At 36.6% G+C, this 24403-nt stretch overlaps 3 protein-coding genes across 10 annotated transcripts; 1 reads left to right on the top strand and 2 right to left on the bottom strand.

Moving 5' to 3' along the window:
- LOC147533049 (2-oxoglutarate (2OG) and Fe(II)-dependent oxygenase superfamily protein) lies at positions 1-2125 on the bottom strand. Its single transcript, XM_086650975.1, has 3 exons — positions 1545-2125; positions 971-1304; positions 1-435 (listed from the first exon to the last, which is right to left on the bottom strand). Exons 1-3 carry the CDS (start codon positions 1997-1999, stop codon positions 175-177), a joined length of 1050 nt encoding a protein of 349 aa, XP_086507101.1. The 5' UTR covers positions 2000-2125; the 3' UTR covers positions 1-174.
- Positions 2126-4681: 2556 nt separating this feature from the next.
- LOC147533048 (golgin) lies at positions 4682-11053 on the bottom strand. Of its 8 annotated transcripts, none has more exons than XM_086650973.1 (13): positions 10846-11053; positions 10696-10758; positions 10526-10588; positions 10359-10424; positions 9503-9589; positions 8773-9372; positions 7421-7903; positions 7090-7151; positions 6887-7010; positions 6454-6533; positions 6278-6335; positions 6090-6176; positions 4682-5180 (listed from the first exon to the last, which is right to left on the bottom strand). In XM_086650973.1, the coding sequence occupies exons 1-12, from the start codon at positions 10975-10977 to the stop codon at positions 6111-6113; spliced, it is 1884 nt and encodes a 627-aa protein (XP_086507099.1). In that variant the 5' UTR covers positions 10978-11053; the 3' UTR covers positions 4682-5180; positions 6090-6110. The 8 variants fall into 8 exon arrangements, 7 of the variants coding, with proteins under 7 accessions (XP_086507099.1, XP_086507100.1, XP_086507093.1 ...); XM_086650974.1 differs by having other exon boundaries at positions 6887-7007; XM_086650967.1 differs by having other exon boundaries at positions 6090-6335.
- Positions 11054-18033: 6980 nt separating this feature from the next.
- Positions 18034-22621, top strand: LOC147533047 (lysine histidine transporter-like 8). The gene is made up of 5 exons (XM_086649092.1): positions 18034-19219; positions 20834-20967; positions 21116-21543; positions 21637-21768; positions 21859-22621. Exons 1-5 carry the CDS (start codon positions 18756-18758, stop codon positions 22342-22344), a joined length of 1644 nt encoding a protein of 547 aa, XP_086505218.1. The 5' UTR covers positions 18034-18755; the 3' UTR covers positions 22345-22621.
- The last annotated feature ends 1782 nt before the right edge of the window (positions 22622-24403 follow it).

Here is a 24403-nt window from a genome sequence, read left to right as displayed (position 1 = left end):
TTTTGATGCCTTGCAATTCTTTTATTGTTTTTTTTTCAATTAAAATCCATTTGGACATAAGGGTCACAGCCATACATTATTCCGAAATGTAACAACCTTTTTCGAACGATAAGGAAAGCTAACTAGACAGTAAAACACAAAAGCAAAAACTAATTGACTCTTAAAAGCAGATCATCAACCAGACTTCTTGAAGTGATGTATCTGAATGTTTTCCACATCAAGTTTCTTAAAATTGCTTATCTTTCTAGTCTTGAAGAACTTCCCCCAATTATATTCCTCATATTTTGAGGGCTTCTGCTTGTTTGTTAGCTCCTCTAATGGCTTCACATTCACATTCTGTGAAGGGTTGAAGAAAAAAGGGATAGAAAACCTCTCCCTCTCTGTATTAACTGTAACCCTGTGCTCTGCACTTTCGTACTCGTCGTTACTCCAAACCTGTTCAAAAAACACAGACGCTCAACTCCTAGAAATCAATAAAACTTTTGCTCCGACATCAATATTTTCAAATGTATCCTTTTTTGACGAAAATTGTTATAACAAACATATGGCAAGCAACACTGTTTCGTAGCGGCGTGACCGAATATAACCGAAGGTGTGTCCGCCACGCTGGTGCGCTACAAGCACATCTGATAAACAGGTCATGTCGTGCCATGGCTAGACAGTAAATCATTGGTCATGACGTAGCCCATGGGAACGGTCGGTAGTTGCTCGTGGTGGGGTTAAACATGGTCATATGCAGAATGCAGTGAAGAACAAACTAAATAAGGCATGGCGTGAGTGATTTGGCCGTGCCTGTGTCGTGTCACTGACTGGCGGCTAACAGTCAGTTTCTAAACAGGTTGTGCCAGGCTACCAGTGTCACACTGCCTTTGGGCCGATACAACAATCTGTGGCCGTTATGAAACTTTATACATGGGAGGATATGTCGCTTGTTTTATCGTTTGTAGATAGATTATTGAAAAGAATATACCTGAATGGCATCACCAACATTGATAATGTAAGAACCAGGAATTGGTTTGACCCTGACCCACTCCCCATCTTTTCTCTTTACATCAAGCCCGCCAACATCATCTTGAACAAGAACAGTTAGGGCACCAGCATCCTTGTGCCGACCCACCCCAAGAGCCAAGTCTGGTGCTGGACAAGGAGGGTAATGGTTCAGCCTGATGAAGCTCGTATTATTCTTATCATGGCTGAAAAACTCATTCAATCTTTTCTCTGGCAAACCCAAGCTTAATGAAATCAACTCCAGCAATTCAAAGGCTAATTTCTCCACAATTTTAGCATATTCTTCACAAAATTCCCTATTCACCAAAAAAAAAAACCTTTAATCCATCTTCTCTAGTAAATAAATTTTCGCAAAAATTTTGTTCCACTGATTTCAGAATCTTTGTTTTTGTCCGACTCTCAAACGAGACTGACTCTTTTGATAGATCCGATTCAAATATGAAATAAGTCCTCACTCCGAGGATAACTTCAAATGACTATAATACCCTTTAATAATAAGGCAATTTAGATTCAAACAATTCAGATTCAGACAATACCTGAACTGAGGAGGGTAATCAGGCCATTGATTTCTGAGCTCCTCATGTTCTTGCTCATCGGGATCGGCAGAGGCAGGTAATATAGTTGGATCATTAACAGTGAAATCAAAGACCTCCTTCCAATCTCTTACGTTCTTAGTGTGTTCGGTATCGTAGTAACCGAAAGCATTCACTTCATCTCTCTTGACCTTTTGCTTCTCCTCAGCTGGTAGATGGAAGAACTTCTTCACAGCTTCATCTACTCTCTGTTGAATTTCAGCTGGAACTCCATGATTGATTACCTGGAAGAATCCCCATTCTTTGCATGCCTTTCCTATCTCAGCAACGAGGTTTTGGTGATTATCTGATTGTAATTGAGAGAGATCGATCAAAGGGATTCCTTGTGCTTCTTCAATTTTATTGGGTTTGGGTCTATGTTCTATAGATTGGATAAAAGCTTCATCAACTTCTCCCATCTCTCTCTATCTTTCTCTACTTTCTCTCTCCAAAAATATAGTAAAACATAAAATGATTTTAGGTAGGAAGGAAAACTACCCATTCTTAAAGAATTGAGAAGTTGGGTTGATACATTGAATCTAGACGCTCTAGTGGTTAGTAAGAGGGTGTTTGATTTTTTAGCACTTGTAAGTGCTACCACTTACTAAGTGATAATCACTTAGTAAGTGATATCACTTGTAAGTGATATGGCGTTTGTTTTCTATCACTTCTAAGTGTTTGTATATTAATTCTAAACGTCATAAAAATGAGAAATTGTCTATTTTGACCTTAAAGTATTTACATATTAGCATTTCATACTAATTCATTATGCTCGCGAGTTTGGATACAAGAGAACTACGATTTATGAATGCTTTATGTCGAAAATATTAACCTCAAGTAATTAAAAATTATGAAGGAGAAATAACTTACGTTGCATCATGGAGTTTAGGTGGTTCCGTGATTAATGAAGGAAGAAATGTGAAAAAAATTTAAGAGAAAAGCTTAGGTGAAGGATGAGTGAAGAAGGAAAAGGGTCATTGATAAAGTCATAAAAAGATTTTTTTACTTATCAATTGTTTAAGATTTTCTTTTTAGTTATAATTACATTGGTAATTATTATATTCGGTAGGGATAGAAATGTCTTTTTTAGCACTTAGAAAGTAAGTGCAAAAAAATAAGCTCCAAGTTGGAGCTTACTTTTTTGCACTTACTTTGACCCCACTTACAAGTGATATTCACTTATTAAGTGAAAAAACAAACGACCTAAAATTGCCGGCCCGCACTTATTAAGTGAAAATCACTTAATAAGTGCAAAAATCAAACACCCTCTAAGTTACAAATCAAATTTAAGCCTTTTAAATCAGACAAATATTACATCAATATAATGGATAATTTTAAGTTGTCATTGATACCAGATAAATATGAAGGGTCTGTTTGATACGTGTGAAAATGCTTAGGAGAGAAAGTCGTTTTCTTTTTCACGAGAAAAAAAAATGGATTTCTACCGCCAAATCAAATTTAAGCGTTTGATACGATCAGGATGTTCCCGAGAAATTCAAATTTGAGTATTTGGTGGGGCTAAGAAATTTGAAGTTGTGAAATAGTTTTGCCCATCCAATCATCTACAAAAAATGGATTTCTACCGCCAAATCAAATTTAATTTTTTAGGCTAACACTATACAAGTAGCAAATCTATGAGAGGGGGAGAAAGGTTAAGAGGAGAGAGAGAGAGAGAGAGCACAGCCCAACCCATTTTGGTGATGGTGATCGCCTACATTAATTGCGAAAGTCGCCAGAACATAGTAGAGGTCGTCGAAGTTCTAGTGGAAGTGAGAGGAGAAGAAGAAAAAATAAAAAACTGAAAAATAATTAAGGGTTACGTTTGACGGAAATAAAAAATATTGTTTTTACCGAAGTCCCAAAAACTTTTCTTATCCAAAACGCTGTCTTTTTTATATTATCCTTCACATTTGATTCTATGAACGAAAGTGATTTTATTTTGATACAATATGTTATTCGTATCACGTTTTACCGAGTGATTTTATTTTTGCATAAGGCCTATGAACGGAACAAAATTATGTATAAAAATGGTCGCGGCTTTGGGGAATAAAGAATAATCTCTAGGGAATCTATATTTTTTTTTTTGTATATTCTGAGGGGCATATTTTATTTTAGTCCAAAAACTGACTTGATCAAACATTGCTCCCTAGTCTTCATTCTCTTTTATTACCTTCACCACAACAACTTCCCACCACCATCACCCAACCACCACCACCATTCCTGCCACCACCATTCTGACCACCATTGCCATATCTTCTCTTTTTTCTCTTCTCTCTGACTCATTGTCACCCTCTCTCTCTCTTCCTCTCTTTGTCTCTCAATCTCTCATGTTGTTGCTTTGTCGCTCTCCCTCTCTCACAGACTCTCTCCCTTACCGCCCTTTTCTCTCTCTTACTGCCCCTCTCTCTCTCTCACTATCTGTCAAGATAGAAGCTTGCCTTGCTTGTGTAACTCTAATTTCTATTGTTAGGGAAGTCATTGTTTGCGGGGTAAGATATCCCTATGTAAACTTGATTTGGGCATGAATTTGCACATATTATGTTAATACCTTATGTTCTATGATAACTGAAATTGGGTAAGATCAATAACTTCTCCTGGTTAGCTTTAAGAACCAATTGATTATTCTGATTGAGATCCACTTTTGAGCACCTCAAAGGTTTGCTCATTCATGTGATGAAAATTGAAAGACATAATTTCTGCTCCCATGGTAATTGATATCAGGGTTGTTGCAATTAGAACACAACAAATTATAGAGAGAGATAAAGGTTTTATTCAAAACTTTAGAGAGAGAGAGATTTCTATAGAGCGGGATCTACAGATTACATCAATTTGAAACACCAATTTGCCCCCAATGACATACTCCCTCCCCAAACATCTTGGCTAAAGAACAAAAACAGGAAAAGAAATGATTTATGGAGGGAGGGATCTGCACTTACAAATTGTTATTTTTTAATCAAGAGAGATCGGCATAGAGAGAAAAACCATGAGACAAACACAGCTAGAGATAGAGAGATGAAAATAGAAAGAAAGAGAAAAGATATGGGAGATAAAAATTAGGGGGCAAATAAAAAGAAAGTCAATTTTTGGACCTAAAATAGAGGTGTCTCATAAGTCAATTTTTATTGACCAAAGTCTTTATGCCCCGGAGATTTTTCTTTATTCCCCAAAGCCGTGGCCATAAAAATAAGAAGAATACAAAAAAAACTTGTTTTGTTTAGTATAAAGTAATGCTTGTCTTTTTCTCAATGTCTAGCTCAGTAATCTGATCCAAAGTCTTACCTAACCTTTTACCTAACCTTTTATCATTTCATGCTTAGCCTCACCATTTTCTTCTCTACCCACAACTTCAACTCAAATTTCTTCTACTTCAAGTCTTTGAAACCTTCTCATAAAAAAAAAAAAGAAGTCTTTGAAACCTCCAACTGATTTTTTGATCCTCAATGCTCTGACAAGCACGCCCACGACTTCAGGAGCTCTACACACCATGTCCATTTTAACACTCGAAGAACAACTGTGCAGAAGACCGTGTAATTTTCTGAGAGTAATGGAGCAAATCTTTAATCCATTTCCTGGTTGCAGCGTTCTTGAAACCTTGTGAAACTGCAGAGACAGAGTTTCATGTATTTACTCCAAGAATTAAATGCAGAATTTTCAAAAAGATAAGCGTATGAAACATGGGAAAAATAGTCATATTAAAAAAATGAAGGCCTCAGGACACAACACAGCAACAGTCAAGATCTGAGCTAGCTACCCTTTCTGTAATATATACTTGTATTCATATTAGTACAATATGACTAAATCTGCTAATTGTAAGTGAACAGAGGAAGACATGGAAAAGGAAATGAAGTAAAAAAGCCAAGTTTACTAGATTCAACCCAGGCTCGGGAATCCAACTACTTACAATTTCCAACACATGAAAAGATCATATAATTAATCAGCATAAACTAACTACAGTACTACACTATACCTCCCACTTTCTAAGACAGTAGTCTGCAAACATAACGAACGAACAAACGATAAATACTCTTGTGACATAGTGAGACCTAACCCCCCTTAATTGAATTAATCCTGTGAAATAAGAATTTACAGTGCTGAGAATCCAAGTCAATACTTGTGTGGAAGTTAATAGTAAATGATAATATGACATCGGAGTTTCTTTCTTTTATACCTGTTTAACGTAATTTTTCATACCTCATAATCGGTTTACAAGTTCTAGTTACGAACCAAAACTTAATCATTAGCTAACACCCAACTCACGTTAGGAGCCTCAAACCGAAGTAGCAGTCGAAAGAGAAAAAAACTATGAAATGTCTCAGCCAGCAATCCAGAGACTGTTATCGCAAGCCAGACATTTCACAAGTTATCAAACTTTCTCAGGCCAAGCATATTCACAAGTTATCAAACTTCAATCCATGTATAACGCCACCAACAATTATGAACAGAAGATAAATGAAATCCTTGATATACAAAGAAGAATCACAATTATTATAGAAGCCAAACGGAACTTACCTTCTCAAAAGGGCAGTAGGATTATAAGGAAACAAGTTCTTTTTGTGAAGATTTTTCACTGATCTTTCCAGAGAAAGCAAACACTGTCTGGCATTATGAAAAGCAATTGGTTTCAAATTATTTTCTATTCTCCTATCAGAATCAGCATTAACCTTTTGTTTCTTGACAGAAGATGGAACGCTTTCGACCTCATCGACTGAATACTCCACGAATGTATGCCATAAGTTGCTAATTGTACGCAAGCTCCTACAAATGATACCACAAAAACAGATACATCAAACGTCACCATTTTCTTGGTTTAAATCTGACAAGATGTTGACTCAATTTGATGAAAAATAATATCTGAGAAGAACTTATTATATACCTTAAAAGATATTGTACAGAATAAACTCCTGTGTCCTTTGAAATTAGGTAATCAAGAAGCACTTCATGATCATAGTGTAACTACAGAAAAGGGATAAAAGCATCACTTGTTATGTTTTGCAATAATTTCTTGCGTAAAAGAAAATGAATGGTAAAAGAAAGAACAAATTCCTTATTAATAAATTCTTGTTGGAGAGCTTAGAATCATTATTACTTGAAGGGTGAGTGTGAGACACAAATTTGTGTTGCAGCCAGTAAAGATTAAATTTAACCAAACGTGATTTCTTCAACTGCATACACATGGTCCATATTGTATAACCAGAAATTTAATGGGAGTACGCAAGCATACTACGAAATCCATGCAGGAAAATGCTTGGACACCAATTAAAAGAAAAAAAAAAGTAAATAGCATGTCAGTATATGTTTGGATTCACCTCTGCCAGAAATAGATGGAAAATTTGTACAGGGTTTAAAATGTTCCACAGATGAAAGAGGATAGCTCCCTCTGTCTCCATCATGGCGTTTCCCTTTTCCATCGTACTCCCTGCATTCTCTCTACTAACATATAAGCCAATATTTTGCCTACTGTGGATAAATGAACAATTCTTATTATATAAACAAGAAATACTCTGCTTACAGAAGCTTGGCAGGGAAAGGTAAGTTCAACAATTGCAATAGCACTTCGAACAAAATATCATCCTACAGTTTAAGTCAAATAATAACTGCTTAGATCAAGCGTAGAGTAAATGAAATGGCTTCAAGCAATAAAAGCAACAATATACAATAAGGGGAATCTCAGACTCTAGGTTGTCAGCTAAAAAAGCAGTGCTAGGAGTCCAAAATTAGTAACTTGGGATCAGTTTTTTTTTTAAAAAAATTGAGGAATAAAATATGTAAGAAAATTTGAGGTAAAGAACTATATCCTCAAAGACCTTGAATATTTTAAAATCGAAGAGTAGAAGGCACACCTCATCCATATATAGCTGCAAGAAGGATTGAGCAAACCTCCTACTCTTTTCTCTGTATGTTTCAGCGTCTACAAATGTTTCGAGATGCACTTGCCTTTGTAGCCACTCGGAAAGTTCTGCCACACCTTTCTTCCTATTGTGGCACTCCTGAGCAAACTGTACCTCATGGTTCAAAATAGGATTCGAAGGTGCACATGAACATGTGAAATCAGTTTCTTTACCAAGGCTGATCAAAATGAAGGAACATCTCAGGTAAAGAAAAATGGCCTGCCTTTGTAAGTGAGGAGTACTGATCTTATGAACTTTCTCACCAACATCTTCCGCCTGAAATGGAGATCCTTCAAGACAATCATCAATATCAGCCTCACGTATAGAGATGGGTTGGTCTAGAATATCTTCGAAGTTTTCCCGAAGTAGCTGCAACCACAAAATAAGCGTGCAACATTCCCATCGTATTTGAGAACTAAGCCGGATCATTAGCATCTGAAAAGCATCTCTCACAATTAGAATAATTCTGTCTGTAGAAAATAGCTGTTTTGGCACAACATATCAAAGTTAATAAGCTCGAGTGCTTGTGTTACTGGTAGTGGCATATATTGACATTCATCGTGAAATGCTGAAAGTAAGTTAGTAAAACACCAAGAAGATATACGTTTTAAGAGAAAATTATGTACACTACAACACAATCGAGAAAAGCACATCTAGATCTCGATATCCTGAAAAAAGAAAATACACACTACAAAAAAATGACAGGGCCCTCAAAAATACAACAATCGTCCAACCTTGAAAGAATCCCAATTCTCAAGGTATGTTGTTGGTAAATGCAATTTGTAATCAAATGAAGGAAAAGCACCTACGTACTAGCAAAAGTTTCATTTTTTTTTTAACTGAAAAAATACACAGGGTAAGAAGATAAGTCCTCAGGTTCAAATAAAAGATTAGTAAGTCGGAAGGGTAAGTCCTAGGTCCGTATTTGACAAACCAATAGAAAGTGCCTGTGGTACAGTACACGGACTCGTCATGCCCCTTAAAGTATGCTGACATTTCAAAAGAAAAAGAACAATAAATCAAAACTTCTTCAGTTATTGGTAACTTAACAATGCAGTGACTTCTACCTCCGAGAGCATGTATAGAGGATAATTACATTAAATTGAGATTTTATGAATTTAAATTCCTAAAATGAGAACCATTCAATGATGCATTATCTTGCAGGTGCATTGCATGTTCTGGATCTCCCGGAAAGCAGATCAAGGCCAACATTCCTCTCGGGAATAATAAGAAACATATGCAGTAAGACAACAATTGATATAACTTTGAAGATAAGAAAAAAAGAAGTTGAAGATTTGACCTACCAACATCTTGTGTCTCAAGTATCGAGAACCAAATAAATGTTTATGAACTCCTTGCTTGTAGAAGCACCAACTCAAAAGCTTAGGAATCAAGTTGGTGAGTTTATCCAGAAGGAGATACTTATTAGAAAATCCATCCCCAGCCTCCACGAAATTGCTTTGCTGAGTCAAAGAACAGAAAAGTTGAAGTAGAGCACCCGAAAACAAAAACCTTGATTTAGGAGAACCAACTTTTTCATGGTGTAAGTCATTCATTTCAGAGCTTGTATATGCTTCACTCTTCTGACAAGCATGATTATCATTCAGAAAATCCCAGGACATATCTGCAAGACAGTAACTGACAGAAAGAAGATATGTTTCCACAAGATCACCAGCATGATCTTGCTTCAGATGTTTCAGTATACTACGTAAAACTTGAATAAGGCAAGCAACTGTAAGCCAATTTGCACCTTCCAATCTTCCTTGTATAGCAAAAACGAAATCAAGGTCATCCCTCTTTGAATCCGACGTAGCAGTCAATGAGGATGAGGTTGAAACAAGGTTGGAAATAGCCACTTTCAAGCAAACACATAAGAAATCAAGAAATTCAGTCCACTTTTTGCCCTGAAAAATGTCGCGTTGTTAGGCAAATGAAGACAGATCAATATTTAGACAGTAGAACAGATAATCACTTGAAAGCGTCCATTTCAAAAAGAAAACACTGAAAGCGTCCAGGAAAACCATCCACACATACAGATTTGGCAAAGAAGTTGGAGACGACCACAAGAAGATTGCTCGTAGATTGTCGAACGTGTTGGCTCTCAACTGCCAAAAATGACACCTGTTAAAAGGAAACTTATAATATGCTTAAAATAATATGACATGTAAAACTCTATGAAAACAAAAGCTTCTAAGGACTTTTGAAATAAAATGATGCTTTAAAACTCCAGTGTAAAACCTAAATCAGTTTTAATCTAACTATTGGCTTTTGTTTAATATGAATCATATATATTAATATAAGATTATCTTGTCCAAAAATGATCAAATGTACAAGCTTAGGTGTTCATAGAAGTTCTCCTTCTGAAGAGATCTGTTTCCTATCGTTTACACAACCTAAAGAGAGGAAATATAGTTTGAATCAAGCTGCATCGGAGTTATAAGCAAAACCTCTAGGATCCTACACGAGAACTGACCACATTATAAAGACGTGATGGAAATGTTTTTCTTTTACATTGATTCCTGTTACTCGGAATATATATGACTCCAAACAAAAGGGGACGCAACTAGAGATTACGTATCGACTCACAGTACATAATTCGACATCCAAAATAAGAACCAAATACTTGGTTGCACCAATTTTCTAATAAAAACAAATAATGGGGTTCTCTAGCCGTAAAAACAGTCTATTTCAATGAAGTTCCTCGTAGCAGCACATGTCCATAGCACATTATCTGACCCATAAACACAATGGCACTCTATATATAGATAAGTCGAAGAATCTTGAATCAGACTCTCTTAACTCTAATATACAACTAGTTTCATTTCATTCAGGGTTTCTATATTACCAATAAAAATGGGAAATTTCATTGTTAGTGAAAAAGCCAACATACCAAATTAGACAGAATGTGAGTAGAGCAGTTATGCTGATGATCTCCAGAATGTGAATGATGAAAGACCTAAAATACCAATTCCCAACATATATGAGTGAGTCTGTGAGTGAGTATGTCACATAAACACAAATCAATCAATATTTTCAATTTTGGATATAAAGACATACTACTTCCTGGGTACGATGATGGCAGCTGCCTAGGTTTTCCCAATCACGAATTTTTCTTGAAACCTAATAAATAGGATATGACATACAAGTAAAAAAAAAAAAAAGAACAGTTGTGTTTATAAGCTGGAATTGAAGTGAAAAGAACACAGAAAAGAGAGAGAATTAGGTGCCTGAGAGAGGATGATGAGAAGATTCTTCTCCTTCTCCTTCGTTAAAGAATTTGTTTGTGAATCCTGAAATTAAGAAAGAGGAGATGAAATTAATGAGTAGTGAGAGGAAATGTTGGTGGATAAAGATGATGGGTTTAAAGAGAAACTGACGGTGTAGGGACGGAGAGAGTCGTCGATGAGACAGCAGAGTTGCCGGTGATCGGAGTCGTTGATGAGGTTGTCTTTCGGTTCACCGTGATTTTCTGCTGGTGGTGCTGGTGAAGAAGGCTCATCCCCCGCCATGGCAGCTCGAAAAAGGATTTATTTGGGAATGCACAGATTCATTGGGTTGGTACCTTTTTGTGGTGATCTTAATTTTGTGGAATGGCTAGGTTAGTTATATGGGCACCACGGTTCTTGAAAATCCCAGCCCTTACTTGGGCAATTATTGGATCCATAAGTTAAAAATATTTAGTTTAGGATCCATGCTTAAAAAGTACGATAACTAGAGTAAATGTGAGTTTAGTTTTTACAAATCACAAAATGCTCTACAAGGATAGTAGGGGCAAAATTACAACTTGCCCAATGACTTTTAAACGTAAATAAACAATACAGAATTTGACAAAATTTTCAAAAAATTTTGCACAAGCGAAAAAATGCAGAGTTTAGACGCACTTTGTGAAAGTAATTTTGACTGCTCATTCTTTATTGTACAAATCAATTCTTTTATGTCTAGGATTATTGTACATATACCGGATATTTACTTATCGGATACGGACATTCTAACATATGATTCGATAAATATCTTTATCCGACAAATATCTTTATCCGACAAATAATATATAAAAATAATAAAAATAGAAATTTTATTAATAATAATGTATAAAATGGATGGTGGAGATTTATTATTTAGATCTAATGATTAAAAATTTCAACTTAAAATATAAATTCTCTTTTTTGTTTTGGATATCGGATATTATCCGATACCCGTTAATATTATCAGAGTCCAATTCGGATACTGATATATAATATCCGTCAGATAATTATTAGGTTCGGATATGTCTATATCTGATAATTATTGGAAAGAGTTCTTTGTATCTTTCGAGATCCACTCTATAATATGGGGTCAAAAGGCCACAATAAATGATTGTAGCTCTCTTATGAAAAGAACTAGTAGTATTTTTGGCATAATTAAATGCCAAAAGTTTTTATTACTTTTACTTCTCAAAATTTATTCAAAAATTAGCCATGCAAATCATCATCTTTTCAAGCACTAAATGTTCAACAAAAACATCTTGCATGTAGTGATGCTTAAAAGGCCGGGTCGGACCGGTCCGGGTTGAAAGTGTCCCGGGTCAGGCCTCAACCCGGGTTGGTTATACAAGGGCCCAGCCCAAGACTGGGTACAGACCCAGGCCTGGCCGGGCCAGGCCAGCCCAGATTTATAATATATTTTTAAAAAAATATTTGAAAAACCAAAATTTTATTAGAAAAATACAAATCTATAGTTTATTTTGAATATAAAAAATTAAAACATTAGAGACGATTTTCTATAAATAATGACATGATTTAGAAATGACTTTTGGAAAGATTTTAGGAATAGTTATTAGTTAATAGGATATAATTTTCATAAATAAGTATAGAAAATATTTTTAGAAAGAGTTTTTTGAATTGATTTTAGAAATTACTTTGTGGAAATAATTAATAGAAGGTGACTTACATAAATAAATTAATAAGTTTAGGAAAGATTCTATGAAAAGATTTTTGGGAAATGATTTTAGAAATTATATTTTGAAACTAATTAGTAGATGATGATTTATATAAATAGAAGATGATTTACACAAATAGGTTAACAAGTTTAAGAAAGATTTTTGTAAAAGATTTCGTGAAAGTGATTTTAGAAATTACGTTTTGGAAATAATATAGAGGATGATTTAAACAGATAAATTAACAAGTTAGATTTTTCGAAAATATTTTATGGAAATGAACCTTTATGAACGATTTTGTTGGATAGATCTTTTCGAAAATGAATATTTTCAAATTCTCTATGAAATTTTTTAAAATAAGGCATGAAAAAAGGAAACAAAAAAAAACAGGTTTTGATGGGTCGGGCCTGACCCGTCGGGCCCAAACCATAGGCCCAGTCCGGACCCAGAATAGAACCCGGGTTGGCCAGGGCCGTTTTCCGTACGGGCCAGGACGGGCCTGTACGAAACGGGTCGGTCCCAACCCGGGCCAGCCTGGCCTTTATAACATCACTACTTGCATGGCACAGTGAGATCTTTATTTTTTAGTCGAGATAAAAATTATTGGAAATATTGTGGTACATCCACGTTAGAAAGAGGTATATTTTTAGTTGGCCAGCGCTTTGGGGAAAGCTAAAAAGTTTCCGGGGTGTGAAGACTTGGTCAAAAATTGGTCAATTTTGTTTGACAATTTTATTTAGGGGGAAAGCAAAATACTTCTCCACCTCACTCTCTCTCCACCTCAATTCCGGCCGGCGACCATTAAAAAAAAGAAATTTCACTCTCTCTCTCTCTAGAAACTCCGGCGAAGGGGTTTCCCTTCGCCGGAGTTTCTAGAGAGAGAGTGAATTTTTTTTTTTTTTTAAATGGTCGCCGGCCGGAAAATTTTCCGGCCGGCGACCAAATCGGAGAAGACAAAGAGGTGAGGTGGAGATAGAGTGAGGTGAGGTGGAGAGAGAGTGAGGTGAGGTGGAGATAGATTGAGGTGAGGTGGAGTGTTTTTTTTTTATTTCCCCTTAAAATTTATTTCCCCGGAAAATCTCTAAAATTCTACATATTCCCTTTAAAATTTCACACCCCGGAAACTATTTAGCTTTCCCCAAAGCGCTGGCCTTTTAGTTTCTCAAAGATAATATACCCATATTGGATAATACTACTCAGACTCCCAAAGTACAGACAAAGTCAAGAATGTAAACATTTTGAGGGTGTGGGTTTTATTCACCTTTACCAAAATAAAAGTGATTTACAAATCTTTAACCAAATAGTGCCTACATTCTTGACTTTATCTGTACTTTGGGAGTCCGAGTAGCATTATCCATTAGTATTTTAATATGTTAAGTAATTGGATGCGTCTATAGGCGCCTACTAAAACTACTGTAGGCGCCTCTCCTCTGTAGGCGCCTATCAAATTTGCTTGAGCGCCTCCAGCGAGCACCCCCCAGTCCCCGCCAACCAGTCGTTCTTCTTTCTCAATTTACTTTCTCTCTCTACTTTCTTCTTTGTTCTTCCTCAATAAAATTTTCCGCAATAGCTAAACTCAAGGGAATAAAAACGAACAAGAAATATGATACCCGCCCTAGAAATCTTAAACATCTACCATAGAAATCTTCTTCCTAGAAATCTTAAACATCTACATAGAAATCTTCTTCAAAGCTTTAAAACAATAAAAAAAAACCTTAAAAATCTTCCACAAAACTCCGAAACCCTAGAAAATAATCTTCAAAACTTTGAAAGCATTTAAAACCCTAGAATCATCTTCAAAAGTTTGAAAGAATTAAAACTCTGGAATCATCTTGAAACCTCTTCAAAGATCAGAAACCCTAAAAATCTCATTGAAGTCCAAAAAAAATGAAAATCCTAATTCCGGACTCAGACTGAACTGGGCGAACCCACTCGGGTTGGACAATCCGAGTTTATTCGGACTGGGCCAGTCCGAGACCATCCTTTGGGTCTCCGACTGATCACCCCGAACGGGAGGCGCCTACAGCTGTCGGGGTTTGACCGTGGGTCAAACCCTTTGGGAGGCGCTTATAGAAATTTTGGGAGGCGCCTTTAGAGATTCCAAAATGTGGAATTCATGTTGAAACATAACTTACAGCATCTCATATGTAAAACTCAAAAGAAAAATTATGTTCAACCTACATATCAAGTCTCGTTCGAGATTCTCTTTCCTAGATGACACTATTGAGATCTTCTAGTTTCCGTATGTCTCCAGTGCAGATCTCTAAAATTGTTTGTTTATTTATATGGTAATCTAACTTTTATAAAGAAATATTTAGTTTTTTTGTTGAACTAAGAAATATTTAGTTATTTGAAGATGTACGAAGATTTGATTTCTACCGGTCAAAATTTAAAAAATAATAATAAGACAATTAGAGATTTGGTGTCCTCTTGAGATACCTCTATTTAACTATTGTCAAATCATCTTAGAGATCAAAATCGAATTTTTGCTTCAAAAATTTACGTGACACTTAGAATTTCTAGTAACGAGGTTACTAGAAATTGGGTCTCTTCCTTGAGCGGGGACACAAGATTTGGAGCTCTACTACCATTGTAGATGCCTTTACAATAGAAACCAAAATAACAACAACACTCTTCCCATAAAGAAATAAGAAACTCCGGAACTAACGCCGAGCAAAAATCACGTGTAAACTGACAGTAAAAGACGAACCTGTTTTCCCTCCTAAAAATGATCACCATATATTTATCGAAGACCCAAACCTCATTGTTGTTTGTTTTGGGAACACAAAAAACAAACGGTCAAATTTTTCATTAATTTCTTCCTTCCTCCCTGACATTTCTAATAAAATCATTAAACCCCCAAACCTTTCCCATACTCTTCTTTTTCTCCCTCCCTTTTTTTCTTTTCTTTAACCCATGCTTTCATATAAGGAAGATTTCAGATTTTTTACTTCTTCTTTAGTCAAGTATGTATGGAAAATAGTGGTTACTGACTTACTGTTTATCTTGTTTCACCTAATCTAGCTACTTGTTTACTTCTTTAACTTACTCTTATCTCAAGATTTAGGGCTAAACAATAATTAATAGTCGATAGGTTTTGAAATAGTAGTTTAAAAATGGGCTCAACTCGTGATCCTAATACGATGCTCAAGTCTAGTACATGAAGATTCTACAACTATGCCCGCTCCGATTCCGAACCAACAAATTACAAATTATAGCTAGTAGTACTTTTTGAAGTTTGATATTATATTTCTGATATTTTGAACCTAGAACATCGATAAAATTAGAAATGATCGTTGACCGTTTGTTAAATCAATTCCAGGTGTTTTGACTTGGGTAAATAAACTTCACAGACAGACTTTGCTAGGGGTTATGGTTTAGAGTTAAATCTTATATTATTAAGGACACAAGTATCTATGTTCTATCATATGGGTCCTTCATTTTCTCAACCCTAAAATTATGTGTTAGTTCTATATGGCCAATAATACCTGGTAAGTTGAACTGTTGAAATAGAGGTAGTTTTCGAATTTATAACTCTCCAAACAAAATTGACCTGAGAATTTTGGTCAAGTATGTAGATTGGTAAAATTTAGAGAGAGAAAACACCATGGTCGAGATTCTACCCGGATATGTGTGTTATAAAGTACGGGAGTGCTACATGTACAAATTCCTTAACAAAATTCTTGACTTAATGACTCTTTCACTAAAAGACAAAAGTTGATCAAAATTTTTCTAAGTTTGACTTTGATCGGGACCGTTCACTTAGCATTTTGTCAAGAATCTTGTCAAAGATTCTTTCTACATTTAGCATTTCCCTATAAAGTATCATAGATCTTCTCCAAAACCAACTCTAATGTTTTAGTGTGAATTCCAATTTTGTCCAATGTCTATGGAAATTAGTCTTTTTGGTCTCTTATTTTTCAAAATGAAATTTTTGTCCTGTTTCCTAACCATTCCATCTACAAATCATTAGGGATAATCTTTTGTCCCAAACTACCCTTTTTTCTTGTAACTATTTCCACTTCTCTCCTTTAATGGCTTATCTTTCGTCTCTCCCTCCTGTCAGTCCTTTTTGTTTCTCCTTCCTCAAAAAGATCATAGAAGGCTTAGTTCACCATCACTAGGACTTCTGCTAGTGGGGATTTCCCCTTCTTAAAAAAGTGGTTTACTTTTCACTCATGGTGAAGGGATCATGTTGAGTTGGTACATGCATATCGAGCTCGAGTTCGTTATAAGGCTATGAAGATAAAATCACAGATAAGTATCGGTTCTTATTTGCAACAAAAAAAAGTACCGCTATTAGGCACGACTTATTATTTTTGTGAAAGGGTCATGAAGTAACACTGATCATCTAAATACCAACAAACTAGTCAATACTTAATAAACTCACAAACGACTGAGTGTCGGCTTTAACCATACACCCCCACATGACCCATTCATGTACCCCAAGTTCATACCTGCATCATCTAGAGTCACCCGGATACCAATCATCCCATCGAATGCTATCACAAATGATGTTTATTGACATTAAAAAATGTATAGAAAGTGGACCTCTTCATTTCATTTCAAGTCGCTGCTTGGAGGAAATAAAAAAATTTCGTGGTACAAATTTTTATGTGGAAATGATTTTGTTCCCCATCCTCTACCACAACTTATAATTCCGACAGGAAAAGATCGCCGACAATAGTAATTTGCCGACGATTCTAAAAAAATCAAATCAAATTTCTCTCCTCCTTTCTCTATCTCTCTCTTTCTCCCACTACGACAAAAGAGTTTCTATCCCCTTTGCCACACAAGAAAGAGGAGAGATGAATGAGTAAGAGAGAGAAAGAGGGCATACGGAAATATGGTGGTTTGAGGTGGCAATGGTGGTCGGAAGAGGAAGGAGAGAAAGAATAAACGATGTCTCATTGTTCTACCTAAAAAGTTTTTACACTTCGAAAAATTATCTTGTTTTCCCAAAACACACGAACCTTTATTTAATAGGTTTGTTCTAGTCATATATATCATGGGTCGAGGAATGCCAAAGATACTTATAGGAAATTGATAGAAGAGATTACAAAAGTAGACTTACTGCAAACCTAAATAGAAATTAACCTAATCGTCAATCGAGAGTTAAAATTCCATAAAGAAAGATAAATAGTTGACTAAAAAATGGAGACGGTTGATTTTGTGTACGTTTGAAGTAGACTTTGATTTGTAGTCTCTTCTAGGATCACTCATAATCAAATGCATACAAAAAGAAAAGGCCATTCAAATATCAATTAAGGGAGCTAGTACGGGGGCTCTCTCGTGCGCTCCTCTTAATAGGACAAGGGATATTTAAATCTTTCACTTAAGGATGTCATCGGGTCAGGTTTGGGACAATTCACCCTCTTCCCAATTCCGTCTCTTTAGTACACGGGTTTTATCATCACCGTCCTAATAGTTAATCTGTGTGAGTATTTAATTATCGTACCCGTCCCAATTACCAATAGTTTAACCATCACCGACCCGTCCTCATCTCGTCCCATTTAATATGAAATGGGTCGGGTGCAGGCCATACTACCTAACACAAAACCCGCTTCAAATCCGATTATCTTTTTAACTTCAACCCGTACCCGACCTGTTAAATAGACCGATCTATAAAATTCGTCCCATTAGTAACGAATGTGGGCGAAAACTCGACGGTTCGGAGTGCAGGGGTAGGGTTCTTTTATCATTTTCCATTAGTTAATGTCTAGATCCTTGATGAACCCTCTCTGTAGTTTGTATAACATCTCAACAAGGTAGGTGCTTTAACCTATTAGCTAATAAGTGACTGAGAGAACTCCCCACACAAAGTAGAAACACTGTAAGTAGTTTGTCCTCGTATTCTCTGCTTCAACTTTCATTTATATTTATGTTTATGTTTACTTTCTCTCTCTGTCTCTGTCTCTGTCTCTGTCTCTGTCTCTTATTTGGACCCCATCCCTCACTTCATCTTTCTCTTTCCATCCCCACCACCACCACCACCACCACCCACTCACTCAATCGCTCACTCTGACTTTCTCTGTTTCACTTCTCAGACACCACACTGAAATAAACAAAAGCAATTACAGAAGAAAGAAAGACAATACCCATCACCAGTACAACCCCCTTTCTTCCTTCTCCTCGTCCGATTCATTCATTTTTTCTTTCTTTCCCACACGCATTCTCATTCTGAGCTATTATCTCAATAGATTAGAGACAGAAAATCATTCCCTCTCTCTCTCTCAACCCAGTGAACCCACCCCCATCTATATATATATATATAAAGAGCTAACTAAAAGTACATTTCTCATCCAACTCTAGAGAGCAAGAGAGAGAAAGTGATAAACAGAGTTGTGGGTAGGAGCAAAAATTAACAAACAAACAATGGAGCAACAAAATCAGGAAAAGTCAGCTGCGGCGGTGGTGGCGATGAGTGGAGGAGAGTGGACTACGACGACAGAAGTAGTTTCAATACCAGTGACGCCACGAATAACGACGCCAGAAGTTTTAACACCGTCGGGATTAACACCTACAGGAACAAGATCACCAAGAAGAATGATTAGTACTAATAGAGACGGGAAATCGTCATCAAATGCTTGGACGCCGACGTCGTTAATATCGCCGAGATTTTTAAGTCCGATTGGAACTCCGATGAAAAGAGTGTTAGTAAATATGAAAGGGTATTTGGAAGAGATGGGTCATTTGACGAAGCTAAACTCACAAGACGCATGGCTTCCGATAACAGAATCAAGAAATGGTAACGCACATTACGCTGCTTTTCATAATCTAAATGCTGGTATTGGATTTCAGGCTCTTCTCTTGCCTGTTGCTTTCTCTTTCCTCGGTTGGTACGCTCTCTCTCTCTCTCTCTACCTAACTTTCTTACTTTCTCTCTCTAAATTAAATTCGTTTTCTATGATGCATTCTTATCGAAGTAAATTTGATTGTTTTTTACTATTGGTGACATTTTTTGTTGTTGAAATACTATTCATAACATTTTTTATATGTTCATCTTGTTGGATTTTTTCTTTTGTTTTGGTTTTACTCTCTCTCCCAAATATTCCCCAAGTCTTTCTGTCCTAGTATTCAATTCTTCTCATTAATGGTTCTCATTTATTATTTTTGTTTAAAAATTGACTAACTATGGGGCAGAAATTGGGTTTTAATTGGAAGATTTTGGTTGAGATTAGAAAAAATAACAAGGGTGATAGAATGTCCGGCCGAACCCCGGTAGGATGACGTGTCCGGTCATGATTTAGAGAGAGAAATTCTTTTACTTTCTCTCTCTAGATCATGGTCGGACACGTCATCCCGTCGGGATTGGTCGGGATTCGTGCCGGACATAACGTCATTTTTTAAATAACAATGCTATGTGCCCCACGTAAAGTGGCTTGAGTGGTCAAATTTTACACATAATGTCTGCAATTTTATTTGTTTAATTTGAGAATGTATATAAACAGCCGGCCTATCTCACGTCAAGTAATGTTTTAATAGAGCCTAATTGAAAGTTTATTTAAATATTTTTATTTCGTTTAAAAAAAATAATCGTTTCCTTCTTTTTATAAATGTTGGTCGAGTGTGATGCAAGACGCCACGCCGGCCGGCTTTTAAGTCAAAGGTTATTATTAGTATTATTCAAGTCATGAATCTTAATGTATCTTCATATTATCTCTTCACGAGATATCTATGTCTCGACTATAATGACTCTTGAAGTCCACGTCAAGTCCACGTCAATATATATATATATATATGTACATACGTTAATAACAATTTAAAGGTACTTCTCATATGTTTAGACTTTAGAACGTCATCCATTGCATTGAAATTAAAAGGATCGTTCAGTAGTTCTAATTCTCCACACCAAAATAGATAAAATCTATGTTAAGTATAGATATTTAAATCTAGAAAAAGAAACAAAAACACAAAGTTAAGCTAAACTGTGTTATCTTTGAGTTTTTAATACTATAAAACAACCCAAATGAAATAGTTGGGGGAGCAAAAAACTAGTCAATCTAATTTGATTCAATTGACTTTCTTTTGCTGTAGGACAATCTATTTTAAGGACCTAAAATTTAAATTATTTGCTTTTAGATCCCTCTTTCGTTCATCTTCTTCACCCGCACCACTACAGCTGCACCACCATATCTCTCTCACTCTCTCTCAATAACGGTTTCTTATGTTAAGGGTGTCTCTCGTCAAGGGATTCCATGGAGCGAGAGAAAGAAGGAGACGGATGGTAGTGGTTATAGTGGTGATGGTGAAGAAGATGAAGTCGGACGGGTGTGTTTTTTAAAAAAGAAAAAAGATTGAGAAGTTTCAAAATGAATACCCCTTAATTATTTCCGTCTCCTTGGAATCTTAGAAACTAAAAGATGCCCATAGAATTTTGTCCGGCGACGACCTCCTCCCTAGCTTAAAACAAGAATCATGAAATCTAATTCAGACATATACTAAATGTGCAGGAGTTGGGGGCTAATATCCTTAACAGTAGCCTACTTTTGGCAACTTTACACTTTGTGGATTCTTGTCCAACTTCATGAAGCTGTTCCTGGTAGAAGATACAATAGATATGTCGAACTCGCTCAAGCAGCATTTGGTGAGTTCTTCATTTCATTATCACAACCTTCAGTTCTATTATCTGTCAAGTTTTCAATCCAAACAAAAAACATTTGTATTGCGGAGATTAGAGTTCAAATCTTACTGTTTCTTGGTTTTATGTTTTTCTTTGGGTTTGTATTTTTCAGGGGAAAGGTTAGGTGTGTGGCTTGCTCTATTCCCAACAGTTTATTTATCAGCAGGAACAGCAACTGCACTTATCTTGATTGGAGGTGAAACCATGAAACTCTTCTTTCAACTAGTCTGTGGCCAACTCTGTACTTCAAATCCTCTCTCAACCATTGAGTGGTATCTGGTTTTCACCACTCTATGTGTGGTTCTGTCACAACTTCCAAACCTCAATTCGATAGCCGGGTTATCTCTAATAGGAGCTATCACAGCCATTACGTACTCTACAATGGTTTGGGTACTCTCTGTTAGTCAACCTAGACCACCATCCATTTCTTATCAGCCCATTTCGTCACCTTCCCTCTCTTCTTCTTTGTTCTCAATCATGAATGCACTTGGAATCGTAGCTTTCGCTTTTAGAGGACATAATCTTGCTTTGGAGATTCAGGTATAATCGAATTTTAACTTGTTTTCTTACTTTTGATATCGTGTTCTTTTTTTTATAATGGAAACTCAAAATAAAACCAACTGGGTTGTTTAGGCAACAATGCCGTCAACTTTTAAGCACCCGGCTCATGTGCCTATGTGGAGGGGAGCTAAGGTCGCGTATTTCTTCATTGCCATGTGTGTGTTCCCTGTCTCGATTGGAGGCTTTTGGGCATATGGAAACCTTGTAAGTTTTCACTTGTATCACATTCTTTATTTCTAGATTAGCGGATGTACATGAACCGAATAGCTCATCATTTCTGTAATACTCTTGCAGATGCCTTCAGGAGGGATCTTGAATGCCTTGTATGGATTTCATAGCCATGATATTCCAAGAGGACTACTCGCTACGACTTTCCTCTTCGTTGTCTTCAACTGCCTAAGTAGCTTCCAGATTTACTCGATGCCTGTTTTTGATAGCTTTGAAGCTGGTTACACTAGTCGTACTAACCGCCCTTGCTCAATTTGGGTTCGATCTGGTTTCAGAATCTTTTATGGATTCATTTCCTTCTTCATTGGAATAGCTCTCCCATTTCTCTCAAGCATTGCTGGTTTGTTGGGAGGACTAACTCTTCCTGTCACATTTGCTTACCCTTGTTTCATGTGGGTTCTCATCAAAAAGCCTCAAAAGTATAGCTTTAATTGGTATTTCAACTGGACTCTTGGGTGGCTAGGAGTTGCATTCAGTTTAGCTTTCTCGATCGGAGGCATATGGAGCATGGTCAATAGCGGAATGAAGCTCAAGTTCTTTAAGCCCAACTAATCAAAGTTAAGATAAGCTTGGTATTGGTACCTAATATCAGATGGAATTATGATATAATGTTGTCTTATAACTTAGTATCCAACTATACATGTAGAAGGAGTACTTGATATGTTTATTTCTTAGTCTCCTTTAGCTAGTAACCTTTCCTGGTAATCTCGTGTATTATCGATGTTTTATGATATTCAGAGTAGTTTAGTTGTAGTCCAAGAATGTTTTCTATAGCAAGAAGTTGCTTTGTGTTAGTTCAGAAATTGGTATATATAGAGTTAAATCAAAACTCTTCTCTTTCTTTGATTTTGCTTGTGCCCATACAAGTCGATGCAGATAAATGAATACATTCAATTCTAAACACATGATCATAGGAGGAACGGTGAAGCGCCTCTGCCTTCCTGGGCAAAGGCACCCAGAGCGCCTTTTGCTTTGGCCAATAGGGCACTCCAGTGTGGTGGGTGCCTACTTCACAAGACCAAGATCAAGCTCCCCTTTGTTTTTCTAAATATGAAGAAGTTTGGAGTCAAAGGCACTAAAGGGCGACTATAGCCAAATCAGAGGTGCTTATTCGTAGGAAGAAGTAAATACTAAACGCCCCCCGAAAAAGCTCTGACAACAGGCCGAAAGCTGACGTGGTCGGCTCCCATTGGAGGCCATGTTGCGAGAGAAATAACTATCCAATTGGAGTCGGCTACATAGTATCTCGCCATTTAGCATCACTATGGGAAGAATATTATATTCAACAATTCAGGTTTATTTGGTTGGAAGATCCAAAGCTCAAACAGTGAAACTGTGAAAAAGGAGGAAAACACAAACCAAGTGAAAAGTGACAAGTTCATTTGAGTAAACAGGCAGAGAATCAGAGTTTCCCACAAGCAAAAGATTTTCTGCAGGCAGTACTGGGTGGGATCTCTATGCTTTCAAATTTGCAACACATATTATATCCATGTTGCTTCTGTAACTAAAGCAAATTGTCAAAATCCAACGAGGTCCGGCTATAAACGCCTGCCTAAGTTTCTCTCTTTAGATCTATGCCCGACACATCAATCGGCCAGGATTCAGCCTGGAGATACGGGGCATAGCATCAAGGCTGAAACTTTATCAGAAAAAGACTGATTTTCTTTATCAGACATTCTAACGTATCAAACGGACCCTAAATATTAGTGATTTCCCACACCACCTGAAGTCCACCATAGTGAGTGAGACTGACTTTTCATCAGTCATGTCCCTTTCATTCAACATCTGATTTTGTCCTTTCACTTCTTTCGAAAATAATTCATTTCCTCCCGGACTTCCTAATCTATAGATCAGATTCAACAATAAACACATATAAAGTCACCCCCCCCCCCCCCATTGCAAGAGCCAATCATTTTCCCAGGTAACCTGTTTGTTGCATTGGCCAACATTTTGCGTCGAGCAAACAACAATTTGCATTTTTCATAATCGTGTACACGAAAGTCGAACTGTCTTTTTTAAACCTCAGTCAGAATAATTTATTTCATATGAGAGGATAATAATATCACTATAAATATCGACCAATTATTCATCGATGTCCACATATATGCTACCCCCACCACCCCCCAAGCCTCTTGAACTTTGAAGTTGTTTAACTGTAAATATGCAATTATAGAAAAGCATTTCTGAACACTTTCCCTAATGGAGAATAATTTCAGATGAAAAGTGAAACCAATCACTCATTCAAAGTGGGTACACACCATACCTTCACCTGTGGAAAGAAAGAGAAAGAAAATAGCTTTAGACATTGAAAATACACCTATATATCAATGCTCTCTCCATTATGAGGTAAGTAGAGAGAGAGAGAGAACCCATTTCCTAAGTGGGTTTCATAGGGTTGGTCTCAACTCTGAAGAGTGTGAAGAGAAACATGGGTGTGTGGAATATTCCATCTCTTACACACTGGAATGGCTTCTAATGGGTTATTTTTGGGGGACCGTTATTATAAGGCCCAAAAGTTGGGACCCGAGAGAGGATCAGGCCCAGTCTAAAATAATATTGAGAAAAAAACCCACTTAGTAAAAGTACGTAACTACCCTCACTTACATAAACA

Source organism: Eschscholzia californica, unplaced genomic scaffold (assembly GCF_041429995.1).
Source record: "Eschscholzia californica isolate CP2 unplaced genomic scaffold, dmEscCali1.0.p SCAF_6, whole genome shotgun sequence".
Taxonomy (NCBI): Eukaryota; Viridiplantae; Streptophyta; class Magnoliopsida; order Ranunculales; family Papaveraceae; genus Eschscholzia; species Eschscholzia californica.
Note: the sequence above shows the minus strand (reverse complement) of the source record. Positions and strands in the feature narration are given on the sequence as shown.